Here is a 17,492-nt window from a genome sequence, read left to right as displayed (position 1 = left end):
CTAGGATGGAACATAATTATACGATACAGTGAAGAGGGTAACAAAACAATGTACCTCTAACTACATCATTCATACCTTGGTTTGGAAATGGATTCTATTTCCTTCCTTCCACATCTCAGTTTGTAGAGTTTGTCCTGGATATACTGGTTTTGCAAAGCGAACCTTTAAATAAAATGTGTTTTAGGGTTAAAAATGTTTTAATATGAAACTTTTCCACTTTGCAGGGGGTTGGAATTTGGCGGGGAGGTTGGAGAGCATAAAAGGAAGAAACAGAGACTGGACTATACTTAAATTCATAAAAATAGTAATATGATACAATTAGTAGAGAAAGGGTAGTTAGTAAAAGTTAATTCTTTGTCTTTCAAAGTATAGAATCAATAAATAGTTTACTCTTGACAAATCAAAACACAAAAGAATAATCATAATAAGTAGAGTTATATAGGTAACCACCAGAACAACTTAACATAAGCAGTTAAAAGTGGCACTAATTAAGTCTGAGGAATAAGACCTGGGGTTGTTGTATAGGACAGAATAATTACACTTTTTATTTCCTAATGTTCTATACTATTTTATTTGCTCTGTGTACATATTATTGGCTGATTTTTTAAATAATTATAATAATACTATAAAGTAGTTATAATAATGAGAATAATCAGTGTTATCAAAGGCAAGACATCAGAAAATAAATTTCCACTGCTGCATGGAGCACAAACTGATAAAAGCTTTTGGAGCTATTTGACACTGCCTTAAAGTTTTGTTTCATTTTTTTTTAAGTATGTCTTTCGATTTATGCAAAACTGTGCAGAGTCAGTTTTCTTTGTAATTTATAATGGATGAAAACTTGAAGCCAACTTAAAAGTGCAAAACTAGGGCTTCCCTGGTGGTGCAGTGGTTAAGAATCCGCCTGCCAATGCAAGGGACATGGGTTTGAGCCCTGGCCCAGGAAGATCCCACATGCCGGGGAGCAACTAAGCCCGTGCACCACAACTACTGAGCCTTTGCTCTAGAGCCCGTGAGCCACAACTACCGAGCCCACGTGCTATTACTATTGAAGCCCGCACACCTAGAGCCTGTGCTCCGCAGCAAGAGAAGCCACCACAATAAGAAGCCCATGCACTGCAACAAAGAGTAGCCCCCGCTCACCGCAACTAGAGAAAGCCCACACACAGCAAGGAAGACCCAATGCAGCCAAAAATAAATAAATTTAAAGTGACCACACACACGAAAAAAGTGCAAAACTAAAATCAATATGCAGCCAACATACTGATACAGGTGCATGTTTATTAGAGTTCAAATGCAGCCACTTAACATTTTCAATTAAATTAAGGCAAATTATAAAACAGTAAAAAAATGAATAAATTTTTAAAGGTAAATCTTGAGTTTTTGTTAAGGCATATATGCTGATATATGTATGTTCCTAACTAATTTATAAAACAATCAAATTAATCTGTTAAAAGTATAACTGTATATAATATCCTTCATGATGCATGTTTAATAGAGGCATTTATAGCTACAAAAAGAAAATTTGCTGATTGCCAAGTCAATGAAATAATAAAAGTAATAACTTCAGTATAGTACCTATTTTTAAATGAAGTCACTAAGACTCCTCTAAAACTAAAAAGGAACAAGTAGTTAAATTATTAATAATTTAAACACACCTTAATTGCTTTGAATCTCGACACGTCATTATCTGCAAACTGCTGTAAAACATGCCTGGCAGAAAATCCAAATGTACATAATCCATGTAATATGGGCTTGTCAAAACCTAAAAATGAGAGAGAGAATTTAGTTAGATAAAGGCACATTTCATGTTTAAAGACCAAGAACAGTTCATTCAGGATTTCAAAAATACATTTTTAAACTGCATTAGCCTGAATCATACCATCGATTTTAACACATTATTGACCGGGGGAATTTTTGCAGAAACTAACGCCTATGGTGTTAATACATCTCAGGTCAATAATGTGTTAAGAAACATGGAAAATATTTTATAAATAATACTTCCTGGGAAAAAAATTATAAAATAAACAAAAAAAGAAAAAAAAAGGAAGGAATGTCAGAGATCTAGGGATACAAATAATTATTTTGTTTAGCTTTGGTTTTAACCATGAAGTCATCCACAGTGATTTCAATATCCATGTATGTAGATGATCCTTCTTCAACCTTTCAGTCCAACGGCCTTGACCTTCATGATAACTCAGATACCCATCCCCATGGTCCTATCTTAGACCTTGCATTAGCAGGAGCTACCTTCCACCATAATCTGAATTTCACATACACCATTTTCTGAACACTACTTCCCACTCTTCCATGTCCTTTGCATAAACATATTAGGAGAGGGCTATATTTTAAATATTACTCAAAATTCCAGTCATAAGTAGCAACATCTTTAAGTATTATTTAGATAACTGAGCTAATATTTTCATTGGCTCACATTATTAGCAACTCACCTGCTAAGTTAGCAAAGTCAGGATCAATGTGTAAGGGATTCCAGTCTCCACTGAGGCGATACAAAGCAGCCTGCGGAGAAAGAATTATAAAAGAAACTAGCACCCAGTGCCTTCTTAGAATACATTAAAATAAAATCAGGAAATATGGCTGGTTACTGCATAAGAAATGCATTATAATGTACCTAACAGTAGCTTTGATTAAAAAATAACTATTTCTAACAAAAAAAGATTAAGTGTAAGTCAAATGCTTTTTGTAACACCTGCCACTGAAATCAGAAGGGGTGAGGACTGTCAAATAATAGGAAGGGGAACCAAGAACTACACCTGGGAACAACACTGGTTACCACTGCCTAAGGAGAAATTCACAAAAAGGAATCCATCAATCTACTCTCATTAAAACACAATGAAGGGCTTCCCTAGTGGCACACTGGTTAAGAATCCACTTGCCAATGCAGGGGACACGGGTTTGATCCCTGGTCTGGGAAGATCCCACATGCCACAGAGCAACTAAGCCCATGCGCCACAACTACTGAGCCTGTGCTCTAGAGCCCGCGAGCCACAACTACTGAAGCCCAAGCACCCCAACTACTGAAGCCCGCATGCCCTAGAGCCCGCACTCCGCAACAAAGGGAAGCCACCACAATGAGAAGCCCGTGCACCACAACAAAGAGTAGCCCCCGCTCGCCACAACTAGAGAAAGCCCGCGCACAGCAACGAAGACCCAATGCAGCCAAAAATTAATTAATTAATTAATTAATTTTTTTTAAAAGAAAAGAAATAAATATTTTTTAAAAAACACAATGAATGTAAGGTGTAAATGTTTATAGCCTCTTCTAACCAAGCAAAATTTATGCCAACTTTCTTAATGGGGTGTTTTAAATTGAAGCCTGTAACCCAATACTAGACATATAAACATCACACACTTCTCACAAACTTTCATTCTACTGGGTACACTAAATCCTGAGATCAGCTCATCCTGCAAAAAAACAGACTAATAACTTGTCATTAAAATTATATTCCTGGGCTTCTCTGGTGGCGCAGTGGTTGAAAATCCGCCTGCCGATGCAGGGGACACGGGTTCGTGCCCCGGTCCGGGAAGATCCCACATGCCGCGGAGTGGCTGGACCCGTGAGCCATGGCCGCTGAGCCTGCGCGTCCGGAGCCTGTGCTCCGCAACGGGAGAGGCCACAACAATGAGAGGCCCGCGTACCACAAAAAAAAATTAAAAGTAAAAAAAAAAAAATTATATTCCTGCTTACTCCAGATCTTCACACCACTTCTGTACTTAGATAAGGCAGAAGTAGCAGAAAGATATAGATAACAATAGGAAAAAAGTCACCATACTTCCCAGCATTTAAATTGTGCATTTGTCAAATAAGAGAGTACTTTTCAGTACTGAGGGGAAGAAATTCACAAAAGAGCTAACAGTAAGTATTTAATGTATCTGTGTATTAACTTTGGGGCTGCCTCTAGACTTCTCTTTCTTATCAATTGCTAGGTCAAGCTTTCCAAGACTATTAAAATGTTGTGTAGAGACCCGCCATGTCAGCATACCTGACTTTCTTAATGAGTTTTGTTGTTTTTTTTAATTGATTATTCTTTTTTAACAAATTTTATTTACAGAAAATAATATCTCCTATAATTCACAGGAAAATGTTGTTTACTTTTTAATATGTTTTGTACAATTTTAATAAGCTCTTTCTCTTTCCCATCACTCTATATGATAGTTTTCTAAATTATTCACTTTTTTAATGACTCAGTATTTTTTCCCTTCTAAAAATAATTAAATCAAATCAACAATTATTAAATAGATGTGACTTAAGGTTCTGTATAAGATGGTAGAGGATTAAATGATAAATTTTAGAAAGCACTTAAAAAAAAATAAAACACTAGGCAAATATACATCATCATGTTGCATACAAATGGAAAAAAAGTGACGAATTTCAGGGCCCAAAGGGGAAGGTGTCAAACACATAATAGATCTTGGGCTTTGGCACCAGACAGATCTAGGTTCAAATCCAGCTCTGCCATTAGTGGGCAATTTTCTTTATCACCCTAAGCCTCAGTCTTCTCATTTAAAAATCTGAGAGGCTAATCAAACTCTTACAGAGCATTATCCTTGATAAATATTAATACCTCAATAAATGTGAACTATTAGCATTATTTTAAAAGATTTCAGCAACGGTATAAGACAATCAAGTTTTTAAGATTAGTGCCAGTGTTCTTACCTCACAGATATCATTCCTATAAATGAAAAGAAACAACTCTTCTAAAGAAATCATATTAAAGGAATATGAAAATTTTCATATTATTTCAATGACAGCATTGCTTCCAACAGAAGGTAGAATTAGCAAAGACATAAAAGATCTATCATGAGAAATGACTAAAGTCAACTGATTGGATGTTTGACTAATTCAATCATAATGCAAAATAACCATTCTCCAAACAATAAAGAACACTATTAAGGTTTATTTTCCGAATATCTTGAAGGACTTTCATATTTCAGAAGAAAAGCAAAAAGCTTCATGTTTTATTCTGTTTCATTTCTGCCTAGATGTAAAAATCACTAAAATTCACACATACAAACTAAGAAAAATAGCTCTATATTGTCTTACTTGAGTATTAAATGGAAGTGGGAGGATCTTCCATATATGAGTAAATTAGTTCTTAGTTTTATTTATTTAAAGTGTACCAGTAGGGACTTCCCTAGTCGTCCAGTGGTTAAGAATCCACCTTCCAGTGCAGGGGACATGGGTTTGATCCTTGGTCAGGGAACTAATACCCCCACATGCCAAGGGGCACCTAGGCCCTTGTGCCACAACTACTGAGAGCACGCCCTCTAGAGCCTGCTCACCACAACTAGAAAGCCCACATGCCAAAAAAAAAAAAAAGAAAGCCCACATGCCACAACTACTGAACCCACACACTCTGGAGCCTGCGCGCCACAACTACTGAGCCCACGCGCCACAACTAGAGAGCCCACATGCCGCAGTGAAAGATTCCGCATGCCGCAACGAAGACCCAGCATGCCACAACTAAGACCCAATGCAGCCAAATAAATAAGTAAATTGTTTTAAAAGTATACCATTAAGCTAAACTAAATGCTAAATTAAAAGGGTCAGGAATTAATTCTTCCCAAATCCTCACATATCTTAAAAAAGCAAACAGATCAACGAGAAAAACAAGTAAAACTACACAGATCCCAGGCCTACAGTGTAACTAGAAGAGAAAACCCACAAACTTCAAATTCCTATAAGTAGAAAAATAAACACCTATATCCAGCAGCACTGTCTTCTGAGCACCCTCTCAAAACTACTAGAGAGTAGGGGTCAGGAGGGGGGTATAACAGAAGCTCATGGAAGAGAAAAAAGGAAACAAAGAAAAATCACTTCAAGATACAGACAGTCTACCTCGAGGACAAAAATACTGAGAAGAATCCTGGAAGATTAGAATACTGACTACTGAGAAAAGAATTAAAAGTGCATGGGCCTCCAAATGGCAGTCCTAGGAAGGCAATACTTCTGAGGAAGAAGAGGATAAAACAAAGATGTCCCCTTCGAAGACTGAATGGTGAAGAAAAGAAGCAAGAGGGGAAATTTATGATCCTGCAGGATAAAGAGAACTTAAAAAAATTTAATAAAACAATTCCCCACTATGCCCTACTCCAAAAAGCCATCCATTAAAGAAAAGGCACTTTGCTATACTGACAGAAGATGAAAATCTTGAATTTCTTTAAGAAAGAATCTTGTAAACTGTCCCAAACTACTAACTTTACCTACAAAATGCATATAGGTAAGTACTCTCCATCTGTACAAAGCTACAATAAGACTAAAAATGAAAATAAGAACCAAAACATTATAATAAATAAATTTTTCCCAAAAAAACAACTAGCAAACAGAAGAAAACGATAACACAATACTCAAGCATTTGGGGATAGGAAATAAATATCTTGAATCTGAAATTCAAAAACCAAGAATATAAATGGACAACAAACATGAAGAAATGAAGGAAGAGATTATTAAACTTGGGAAAGAAATAAAAGAAAAATCAAAATCATATCAGAAATTGAAGGCTAAATTATAATGTTCCCAAAGGAGAACATATTCAAACAAAATTTTAATAAGGGGCATAGAAGGAAAAGAAGAAAAAAACCAAGAGAACAGAAATGATATTAATAAAGAACTAAAAAAGGACAGAGAAAATCGTTGGAAGATAGAAAAAGATCCAATGTACATAAAGAGTACCTGAAGAAATAAAAATAAAACAATGAATAAGATCTAATATTTTAAATTATAACCCTAGAAAACTTTTTGAAAATAAAAGATCTGAACACACATATTAAAAAGGCCCACCAGGTACATGGGAAAACGGACCTGGAATGAGCAACACTGAGACTTATCCTAGTAAAACTATTAGATTTTTAAAGATAAAGGAAAAAAAAAATCCTAAAGCCCTAGAGGATAAAGATCAAGTAAATTAGAGAAAGATAATGACTGGCATCAGACTTCTAAACAGCAATATAGAAAGCCAGGCAACAATGGAACACCATTTTAAGAAACTCAAGATTTCATATCCTGCCAAGCTGTCCTTCAAGTATCCAGGGTATAGAAAAATAGTTTTAAATACACAGGAACCGGACTTCCCTGGTGGCGCAGTGTTTAAGAATCCACCTGCCAATGCAGGGGACAAGGGTTCAATCCCTGGCCCAGGAAGATCCCACATGCCACGGAGCAACTAAGCTCGTGCGCCACAACTACTGAGCTCGCGCTCTAGAGCCTGCGAGCCACAACTACTGAGCCCATGTGCCACAACTACTGAAGTCCGCATGCCTAGAGCCTGTGCTCTGAAACAAAGAGAAACCACCACAATGAGAAGCCCGCGCACCACAACGAAGAGTAGCCCCCGCTCTCTGCAACTAGAGAAAGCTCGTGCACAGTGATGAAGACCCAATGCAGCCAAAAATAAATAAATACATTTATTTTAAAAATAATAATAAAATAAATAAATAAATACATAGGAAGCAAAGGAATACTATACACGAGGACTTCTTGGGGAACCTACCACAGGAGGAGCTTTATCCAACCAGGAGATATGGGAGAACCTTTGGCAAAAGGATTGATATATATTCAATTGCAAACCTAAGACTAAAACAAAGGTGGGGAAGAGGAAAGAATAATATATAAATGTTAAAATGTTCTGAAAAAGTAAAAATGCATTCCCCAAAATGGGAACTGTAAGGGAAAGAGAAACAAGAAAATAAAATAGGCTCTTTAATTGTTAGAAACAAGTAGGAAACAAAGCACAGCAATAAAAACTGAAAAAACAAATAGTAATAAATGAGAAAATTGGGCACTATGGGCATATAAAAAGGTATAGGACTTCCACTTCTGGCCTAGATGGAATAAGTGGAAACAATTAGGAAAAAAAAAAATTCTTTAAGTGGGCGAGGAAGATACTGTTCTTAGACATCGGACAGTAGGCAGAACAGGATTATGATTCTTGATAGAAAAGAAACAAACATGATGGACTCTACAATGGCCACAGCGCTCTGCCTGACAGCACTTTCTAGACTGCAGTGCAAAAAGGGAAACCGAAACATAGCAAAACAGTCTCAAAGAGTTAAAGCGATAAAGATCCGAGTGCTGGGAGAATGGGCAGCTGGAATGTAGGTGTACTGAAAAGGAGGAAGCTACACAGCAAACAGTTCCAGAAATTTAAATAGAAGTCCCCTTGAGGGTCACAGAGAAAGGCCCTGGAAGATGAGACACCACATGAAGAAGAAGCCAGGTGAAGATTAGAGGCACTCCAGCCAACAGGGAGCACTAAGACCCTGCACTTGTGAAAGAGTCATCCTGGACTTTCCTGCCCCACTCAGCCACCATCTGAGAACAGCTACATGAGTGACAGCCAACACCATTTGTAGCACAAGGACCGCCCAGGCAACCCAGAGTCATGCAAAATAATAAATCATTGTTTCAAAACAAAATTTTAAAAGTACTTATAATACACATGGTAATATAATAAAGAATTATATTTTAGTGGATAGTATAACCAATATTCCAAAGATTAACTTTATTTAACAATGATGGTAGCTAAAATTCTAATTGTTAGAATAAGTAGTATGAGATATGTATCTGGGGAAACTAAAGATACTTGTTTTCATTCTCCTCAAATACAAAGCCTGACACCTGTTACCTATTTATTCTTTGGTCTTTCTAGATTATTGGGGACGAATTTTCTCTTTATTTATTATGAAAAACCATGAAGTATGCTTGTAATATCATACCAGTTTGAAGATGAAGAAATTCTCCTAAAGACATGAAAAACAAAATATTCCTGAAGCGATATTGGTAGAGCGATGGTTGCCAGCTTCCCTACTGATTGAAAAGTTACTTACTTAATTTAAATACCTGGCACAAAGTTTATGCTACATAATCTGTTCCATTTCCACTTCTCCTTAAAGGTCTGTTCGTCCACAATCATCTCCCACCACTCTCCAGTGTGAATGCTCTAATTCTTACTCCTTGTACATACATCATGCTCTTTTCTGCTATCATTACCAAGTTCTTATCCCCTTCCAGGCCATACCGCAAGCCTTATATCCCTGGTAAGAGAGAATATCTACACACCATTTTATTTCAGAAGTCCCATCTTTCCTACCAAACTCTTCTGCATGTCATTCTCTAATGAGTAGCCCATCTCAGAATGTCTACAGCACTTACTCTACAATTCAAAGCCTTGTATTTAATCATTCATTGCTTAGAATAGGTGCCCTAGAACTTAACACAACTACACCTTATATCTAAGTGTCCTTTCAGTTCCTTGTCAATAGATCACACTTCTTCTACTTGATTTGTATCTCCTATAGCACAGATCCAATTTAAAACATCCCACAAATCCCCTGAAATTTATGCAAACTTCTATGCAAAATGTTTTTGAAGAAACAGTTGGTAGTTTTTAGCATATTCTCAAGTGACCATATGATACAAACAGTCAGGAACCTCTGTCAAATGATGGGTGTCCATTATTTATACATAAAATATTTGTTAACTTATAAACTGTCCTTTGTCACACAGCAAAATACTCAAGTGCTGCTAAAAGCTAACAAAAAGTTCTATTCATCTGAAAAAAGAAAAAAAGAAAATCTTTCTGCTTACTGTATAAAGAAATTCAAGCCATGGAAACTATTCAGCTTTTCTTATCTACAGCAGATACATTTTATTATTTCAGTAACACAAGAATAATAATAGAACATTTCTGGGTTTCCTGAACCATGAAAACATGAAGTCTTCTGTTCTTTAGTGTGCTAATAAAATTAATTTCACTATGAAGCTTTAATTAAACATGAGTGCTCTCTTAAGAAACTGATAAGAAATAGGGATGGGAAGAACGTTTAAAGGCAAAAACTAATCTGAGGTAGAAAGTATTGTTCTATCACCCAATTATACAGTGTATAAAAAAATACAATTAATATGTTCCAAACTTAATTCTTTCTGGCTCATGAAATTATATTCCTATTTGCCAGCACACATAAATCCTGGAAAAGTTTTCATATCAAGTATATCAAAATTAGCATCAAAAAATAAGTGAATTTTACAAATAATGTGCTGTCATTACCTGCTTATTCACAGCATAACTTCAGAGCTTTACATATTCTGTTCTATATCTGCATGGTTAGTATTCTGGCCATCTTAGGGAAGAATCTTCAGGTCTCTCAAAAACAAAGTTGCTTTTCTCATTTTTATGGTCACCTTTTGTTTCTTATATAAATCTTTGCATGCTTACAGAATTTGTTAACTGACAGGGCATTTTAACTCCTCCATCAGAAAACATATTATTTATGCCAAACAAAAGAGATTAAATCATCTACTCCTCCTCAGATGCTTTATTGTACCTGTCCACTAAAGTTAGCATAAAATAATCTCTCTCGAAGTAATGTAGCTCAGTTTTCTTTTCCAATAGAAGAGAGGATAACTGAAATTTGCCTTTTATTTTATCCTGCTCTCTAAGGCTTTAATGAAATTCTTCACTACTAAGCTAGGCAGTCTCCTTAAAGCAAGCAATCCATTGCCAACAAAGCATGATGCTTTTTCAATTGACTAATGAAAAGCCATTTTACATTTCTTTTTTGATACCTAGTAGAGAAAAAAACTGCTAAGTAAAAATTCAGAAAGAGCGAATTTCAACTACAGAAATATGCCGTTATTTTTATTACACAGAAGAACACAGCCACTACTTATGGACTCACAAAATTACAGGGTATCAGAGTTATAAATCAAAAAGTGTCAGGAGTCAGGTGGCTTTATCACTTTTCAAAAATACATTCTTTTTTTTTTTTTTTTTTTTTTTTTTTTACGGTACGCGGGCCTCTCACTGCTGAGACCCCTCCCGTTGCTCTGGACGCGCAGGCTCAGCAGCCATGGTTCACAGGCCCAGCCGCTCCGTGGCATGTGGGATCTTCCCGGACCGGGGCACGAACCCGTGTCCCCTGCATCGGCAGGCGGATTCTCAACCACTGCGCCACCAGGGAAGCCCTCAAAAATACATTCTTACCTGATTAAGTGAGGTGGTATCTGTAAGTACAGCATCAGGAGGTCTATTAGGTATGGCTACAGCTACCTGAGATGAAAAAATATTACACGTTAAATAATAAAATAATTGTTATTCTCTTTACCCAAACTGATATTTGATAAACAACCATATTTCAATATACAGTCATCCCTCAGTTTCCAAGGGTGATTGGTGCCAGGACCCCTTCATGGATACCAAGATCTGCAGATGCTCAAACCCCTTATATAAAACGGTGTACTATTTGCATATAATCTATGCACATCCTCCCATATACTTGGGAGGATGTGCATAGATTACTTATAATACCTAATACAATGTAAATGCTGTGTAAATAGTTTGGGAACTTTCTGGAATTTTTTTTTTCCTGAATATTTTTGATCCACAGTTGGTTCAATCTGCAGATGACAAACCTGTGGATACAGAACCCACAGATATGGAGGGCTGACTGTAACAAAATCTGCAAGCTGGATAAAAAGTTTATTTTAATATTTTAGTTTCAGCACATAATGACATTTAAAATTTCATAACTGCTAGCTTCATCTACACTAAAATTTCCCTGAAATGACCTTGTTTAATGAAAGGAATTATATAACCAGATCCATTAAGGAAAAAAAGGTAAAGACTCTTTTCCCAATGCAAAAGATGACAGTAACTGTAAGAATTAGACAAACAATTCATATCTATATTGATTTAATCTTTAAATGCACTTTACTAAGGGTGTGGATATCTTTGCATTTATTTTTTTTAAATTTTTATTGGAGTAGAGTTGATTTACAATGTTGTGTTAATTTCAGGTGTACAGCAAAGTGAATCAGTTTTATATACACACACACACACACACACACACACACACACACACACACACACACACATATATATCTCCACTTTTTTTTAGATTCTTTTCCCATATAGGTCCTTACAGTGTATTGAGTAGAGTTCGCTGTGCTATACAGTTAAGTCCTTATTAATTATCTGTTTTATATATAGTAGTATGTATATGTCAATCCCAATCTCCCAAATTATCATTATCACTCCCCTACCATTTCCCCCCTGGTAACTATAAGTTTGTTTTCTACTTCTGTGACTCTATTTCTGTTTTATAAAGAAGTTCATTTGTATCACTTTTTTTTCCGGATTCTGCATATAAGTGATATTATATGATATTTGTCTTTATCTGACTTACTTCACTCAGTATGGCAGTCTCTAGGTCCATCCATGTTCCTGCAAATTGCATTATTTCATTCTTCTTTATGGCTGAGTAATATTCCATTGTATATATGTACCACATCTCCTTTACCCATTCCTCTTTTTTTTTAATGCATAAATCTTTTTAAAATACATTTATTTATTTATTTATTGGCTGTGTTGAATCTTTGTTGCTGTGTGTGGGCTTTCTCTAGTTGCAGTGAGCAGGGGCTACTCTTCATTGCACTGTGCAGGCTTCTCATTGCGGTGTCTTTTCTTGCTGTGGAGCACAGGCTCTAGGCGCGCAGGCTTCAGTAGTTGTGGCACGTGGGCTCAGCAGTTGTGGATCGTGGGTGCTAGAGCGCAGACTCAGTAGTTGTGCCGCATGGGCTTAGTTGCTCCATGGCATGTTGGATCTTCCCAGACCGGGACTTGAACCTGTGTCCCCTGAATTGGCAGGCGGATTCTTAACCACTACACCACCAGGAAAGCCCCCATTCCTCTGCTGATGGACATTTAGATTGCCTCCATGTCCTGGCTATTGTAAACAGTGCCGCTATGAACATTGGGGTACGTGGTTTTCTCCAGATGTATGCCCAGTAGTAAGACTGGTGGATCATATGCTAACTCTATTTTTAGTTTCTTAAGGAACCTCCATACTGTTCTCCGTAGTGGCTGTATCAATTTATATTCCCACCAACAGTGCAAAAGGGTTCCCTTTTCTCCACATCCTCTCCAGCATTTATTGTTTGTAGATTTTTTGATGATGGCCATTCTAACCAGTGTGAGGTGATAACTCATAGTTTTGATTTGCATTTCTCTAACAATTAGTGATGTTGAGCATGTTTTCATGTGCTTTTTGGCCATCTATATGTCTTATTTGGAGAAATGTCTATTTAGATCTTCCTCTTTGCATTTACATCCTAATTGGAGCAGCTGAACTTCTTGGATGTGTAGATCAATGTTTTTCATCAATGCCATTGTTCCTTCAATTATTTTTTCTGCTTCTTTCTCTCTCTTCTCTTTCTGGTATGCCCATTACATAAAAGCTGGTGTACTTAATGGTATTTTACATTTCTCTGAGCCTCTTAATTCTTTCTCTTCACCTTTGTTCTTTCTGTTCTTCAGACAGAGATAGATCGATCTTCAAGCTTTTTTATTTTAATTCTGCCACTTCAAATCTACTGTTGAGACCCTCTAGTAAATACTTCATTTCAGTTATTGTAGTTTCAGTTCCAGAACTACTTCTATTTGGTTCTTTTTTTATATAATTTCTATTTATTGATTTCGTTCTCTCTCTTTTTTTTTTTTTTCTGAGCCACAACACGCAGCTTGCAGGATCTTAGTTCCCCAACCAGGGACTGAACCCATGCCCCTGCAGTGGAAGTGTGGAGTGCTAACCATTGGACCACCGGGGAATTCCCCAATTTTTCTCTATTTGATGAGACATTGTCATCATACTTTACTTCTTTACACACTTTACTTCTTTAAGCATGGTTTCCTTTAGTTCTTTGACTATATTTACAATAAATGCTTTGAAGTCTTTTCCTAGTAAGTCTTCTCAAAAGCAATCTCTGTTGCCTGTTTTGTTTTGTTTTGTTTTTTCCTATATATGGGTCATACTCTTTTATTTCTTTCAGATCTTGTAATTTTTTGTTGATAACTAGATACTTTAGATAATATATTGCAGCAACTCTGGATACTGAGACCCCTTTCCCCTTCCAGGGCTTGTTGTTATTGTTAACTTGTTTATTTGTTTAGTGACTTGGCTAGACTATTTTAGTTAAGTATATTCCCCAACAGTGTGCAGACTCTGATGATGCTCCTCAGAGGGTACAGCCTTGGGCAAGCACAGTCAGCCTGGGATGACAGTGGTTTTAGCAGGGCTCTGTGTGACTGTCTCTCCCTGATCTCGCTGTTAAACTGTCTGTCCAGCTGCTCCACTTCACAAATTGCCAGATGACTGTTCTATTATTTTCAACAGTGCCCTGGGGCATAAATTGTTCCACAATCTGATCCAATTAAAGTCAGGCCTTTTTGCAGGTGTAGTCTTTGAGGCCAGTCTTTGAGGTTTGTTATGATCCCATGACGACTCTTCTTAGCTGTCTCTTTCCATGGTTCTCTCTGTCAAACTTCTAGTTGGACTAGTTTAGTTTACTGCTTTCATGGAGCTACCAGCCTCCTCTTGATTATCACTAAAGTAACCTTGTTTTTGAAACCATCCTCACTTTTGAGCTTCCAAATACTTGGTACCAAAATGAGTCAGTTTCCGTGGGAAGAGCTTCAGAGCTCTCTATTATTACGGCCTGCCTTGCCCCCCAGGCAAAGCCTCTGTACCACTACAACGGACATGAGGGCAAGGATAGTGGCCCACTTCTCTCCAAGTGACATCCTCACTTTACAAGAAGAGTCCTAGGCAGAGGTAGCAGCTTCTGGTCTTCTCAGCTTGCCTCTAGCAGCAAGAGACCACCACCCTATAAGCAGGCTGGGCAAGAGTTATCAGGGCCCTAGTGTTCTCAGCCTGCCACGGTGGAACACAGTCTCCATCCTACAATTAGGGGCGGGGCAGAGGAAGACAGCCCCGTAACTCTCAGCCATTTTTACCTGGGAATTGAGCTTCTGCAACACAAGCTGGGGCTGGGGATATGGGGTGGGGGGGGTAATAGGAAAAATGAGGGGGCGGCTCCTCCTAGGAGGACAGTGCAGCCCTATTCTGGGAACTGAGGGCAGAGGTAAAAGCTAGGTTAAATTGATGTAAAATCCAATTTACAAAATATTTTTAGGAAAAAAAATATGTTTTGGGATAGAATTTGAGAACTAAAGAGTAACTAGAATTGTTTTATATAAGAGAAATGCTCAAGTCATTTAATAAATGATGATTTGCATTTATACAAGGATCACTTGTATGTGTTAGGTTTTTCTAAAGAGTTTTGGATGCAGGCAAAGTTTGCATAAGAAAGCAAAGATATTCCCATAGTTACCTCAGCTACATTACACTTAGGTCAGCCAGACTTTTCTATATATAACATATGTTATATATTAAAATATACAAATATAAACAGCATTTCAAATCCAAGGAACACATTCTGATTCAAAGAAGTGTGAATTACTGAAGCCCTACTCTATGAAATTACACATATGGTAAGTTCAAAATACAGATAAGAATCCTTAACGACACATGTATCTCGCTTTTGAAGTCATGGCCTACCTTAGCTTTGTCTGACGTCCGTTTTCCACCAAAGCCTCCAGAGCCAACAACAAAGATGGAGAACTGATTATAACATATAAGTTCCTCCCCAGAATAAGAGTAGACTGAAAAGTAAATGAAAGAAAAAAAGAAAAGAGGTTATTACCAAAAGACATAACTAGTTACCCAATATATGATCAACAATCCTTTTAAAAGTTTCAGAAACAAAATCCAATTACTAAAAGGTTTTGCAATTTAAAGACATCCAAGTTTGGGATACAGAGCACTCATTTTAATCATTCACTACCGGTCTCTGGAAGGCAGAGAGAAGTCTTGACTAATCCTTTCTTGACTATGAAACAGCAGTTCATCTCACCTCTTCTTAAAGTTCCCCAACTGCCTTTAGAATTTCAATTCTCTCCTTCTCAAACCTTTCAAACAATTCCACTATAAAATGCAGACTAACACACATGAAAAGATGCTCATCATTACTAATTATTAGAGAAATGCAAATCGAAACTACAACAAGGTACCACCTCATACTTGTCAGAATGACCATCATTAAAAAGTCTACAAATAACAAATGCTGGAGAGGGTGTGGAGAAAAGGGAACCCTCCTACACTGTTGGTAGGAATGTAAATTGGTACAGCTACTATGGAAAACAGTATGGAGGTTCCTCCAAAAACTAAAAATAGAATTGCCATATGATCCAGCAATCCTACTCCTAGGCATATATCCAGACAAAACTATAATAAAAAGATGCATACACCCCAATGTTCATAGCAACACTATTTACAGTAGCTAAGACATGGAAACAACCTAAAAGTCCATCAACAGATGAATGGATAAAGAAGATGTGATACACACACACACACACACACACACACACACACACACACACACACACAGGAATATTACTCAGCCATAAAAAAGACTGAAATAATGCCATTTGCAGCAACACGGATGCACCTAGAGATTATCATACCAAGAGAAGTCAGAAAGAGACAGACATATACCATATGATATCACTTATATGTGGAATCTAAAATATGACACAAATGACCATATCTATAAAACAGAAATAGACTCAGAGATATAGAGAACAGACTTGTGGTTGCCTAGGGGAAGGGGGTGGTGGAGGGATGGATCGGGAGTTTGGGATTAGCAGATGGAAACTATTATATATAGGATGGATAAACAACAAGGTCCTACTGTATTGCACAGGGAACTATATTCAATATCTTGTGATAGCCATAATGGAAAAGAACATGAAAAAGAATGTATATATGTATAACTAAATCACTTTGCTGTACAGCAGAATTTAATACAACATTGTAAATCCACTAAAATTCAATAATTCAATAAAATTTAAAAATTAAAATAAAATACAGATAACCACACTCCCAAATTTTCAAACATTCTGTTGAAGTCCTCAATAGAGCCTAGAATGTAAAAGAAGAAATAAGTGAGAATGAAGGTATAAACTTCAGGAGGGCAGGATCATGGCTTTTTGCTCACCATCATATTCCCAGCAATTATAATAGTAACTGGGACAGAAAAGGCACCTAATAAATGTGTATTAAATTAATTAGTAAATCAATGAACAAACGATGTGATTGAGCAAGTTAGTGATTAAGTCAGCAAGTAATGAATGAAAGACAGCTGTCCCTCTTTCTACTGACTACTTTCCTGGTGACAGTTTGAGCATCACCTAAATCACCAGCACTATAAAACTAGGAATATGATTTTGAATTGTATAATAAGGAAAAATATAATTATAACAAAAAATAAGGGAAGTCATGGTGATTTGTATTTAAAATAAGACTTTTATCCTTATTACACAGAAAATTGGATATCTAATTCCATCTATATTTTATCTACAAATTCTAATACATTATTACCCATTACCAAGCTATAGCTAAATAAATGGAGTAGATCAAGAAAGAAGAGTAAAAATTAAAGCTAAGGTTACTTCAAAACTTTTTCGTGGTAGACATGTGGTAGAATGGTGAGAAGACTAAAAGAAAACTGGGAGAGTTGCAGCCAAATGTTAGCCAATATTTGGAATGGTAAGAAAATATTAAAATCTTAAAAAAGA

The 17,492-nt window shown here is 36.7% G+C and overlaps 1 protein-coding gene across 1 annotated transcript in view; it reads right to left on the bottom strand.

The window, feature by feature from the left end:
* The window catches only part of HSD17B4 (hydroxysteroid 17-beta dehydrogenase 4), an 85,868-nt gene that overhangs the window by 24,604 nt on the left and 43,772 nt on the right, over window positions 1–17,492 (bottom strand). The window contains exons 16-20 of the mRNA XM_059063253.2: window positions 15,415–15,518; window positions 11,004–11,069; window positions 2,451–2,520; window positions 1,659–1,765; window positions 76–162 (exon numbers count right to left, since the gene is read on the bottom strand). Of these exons, the coding sequence (XP_058919236.1) occupies window positions 76–162; window positions 1,659–1,765; window positions 2,451–2,520; window positions 11,004–11,069; window positions 15,415–15,518 (434 nt within the window). The remainder of the gene's footprint in view (window positions 1–75; window positions 163–1,658; window positions 1,766–2,450; window positions 2,521–11,003; window positions 11,070–15,414; window positions 15,519–17,492) is intronic.

Source organism: Kogia breviceps, chromosome 4 (assembly GCF_026419965.1).
Source record: "Kogia breviceps isolate mKogBre1 chromosome 4, mKogBre1 haplotype 1, whole genome shotgun sequence".
NCBI classification, from domain to species: domain Eukaryota; kingdom Metazoa; phylum Chordata; class Mammalia; order Artiodactyla; family Physeteridae; genus Kogia; species Kogia breviceps.
The sequence above is the reverse complement of the archived record's forward strand: the minus strand, read 5'-3'. Positions and strand labels throughout refer to the sequence as shown.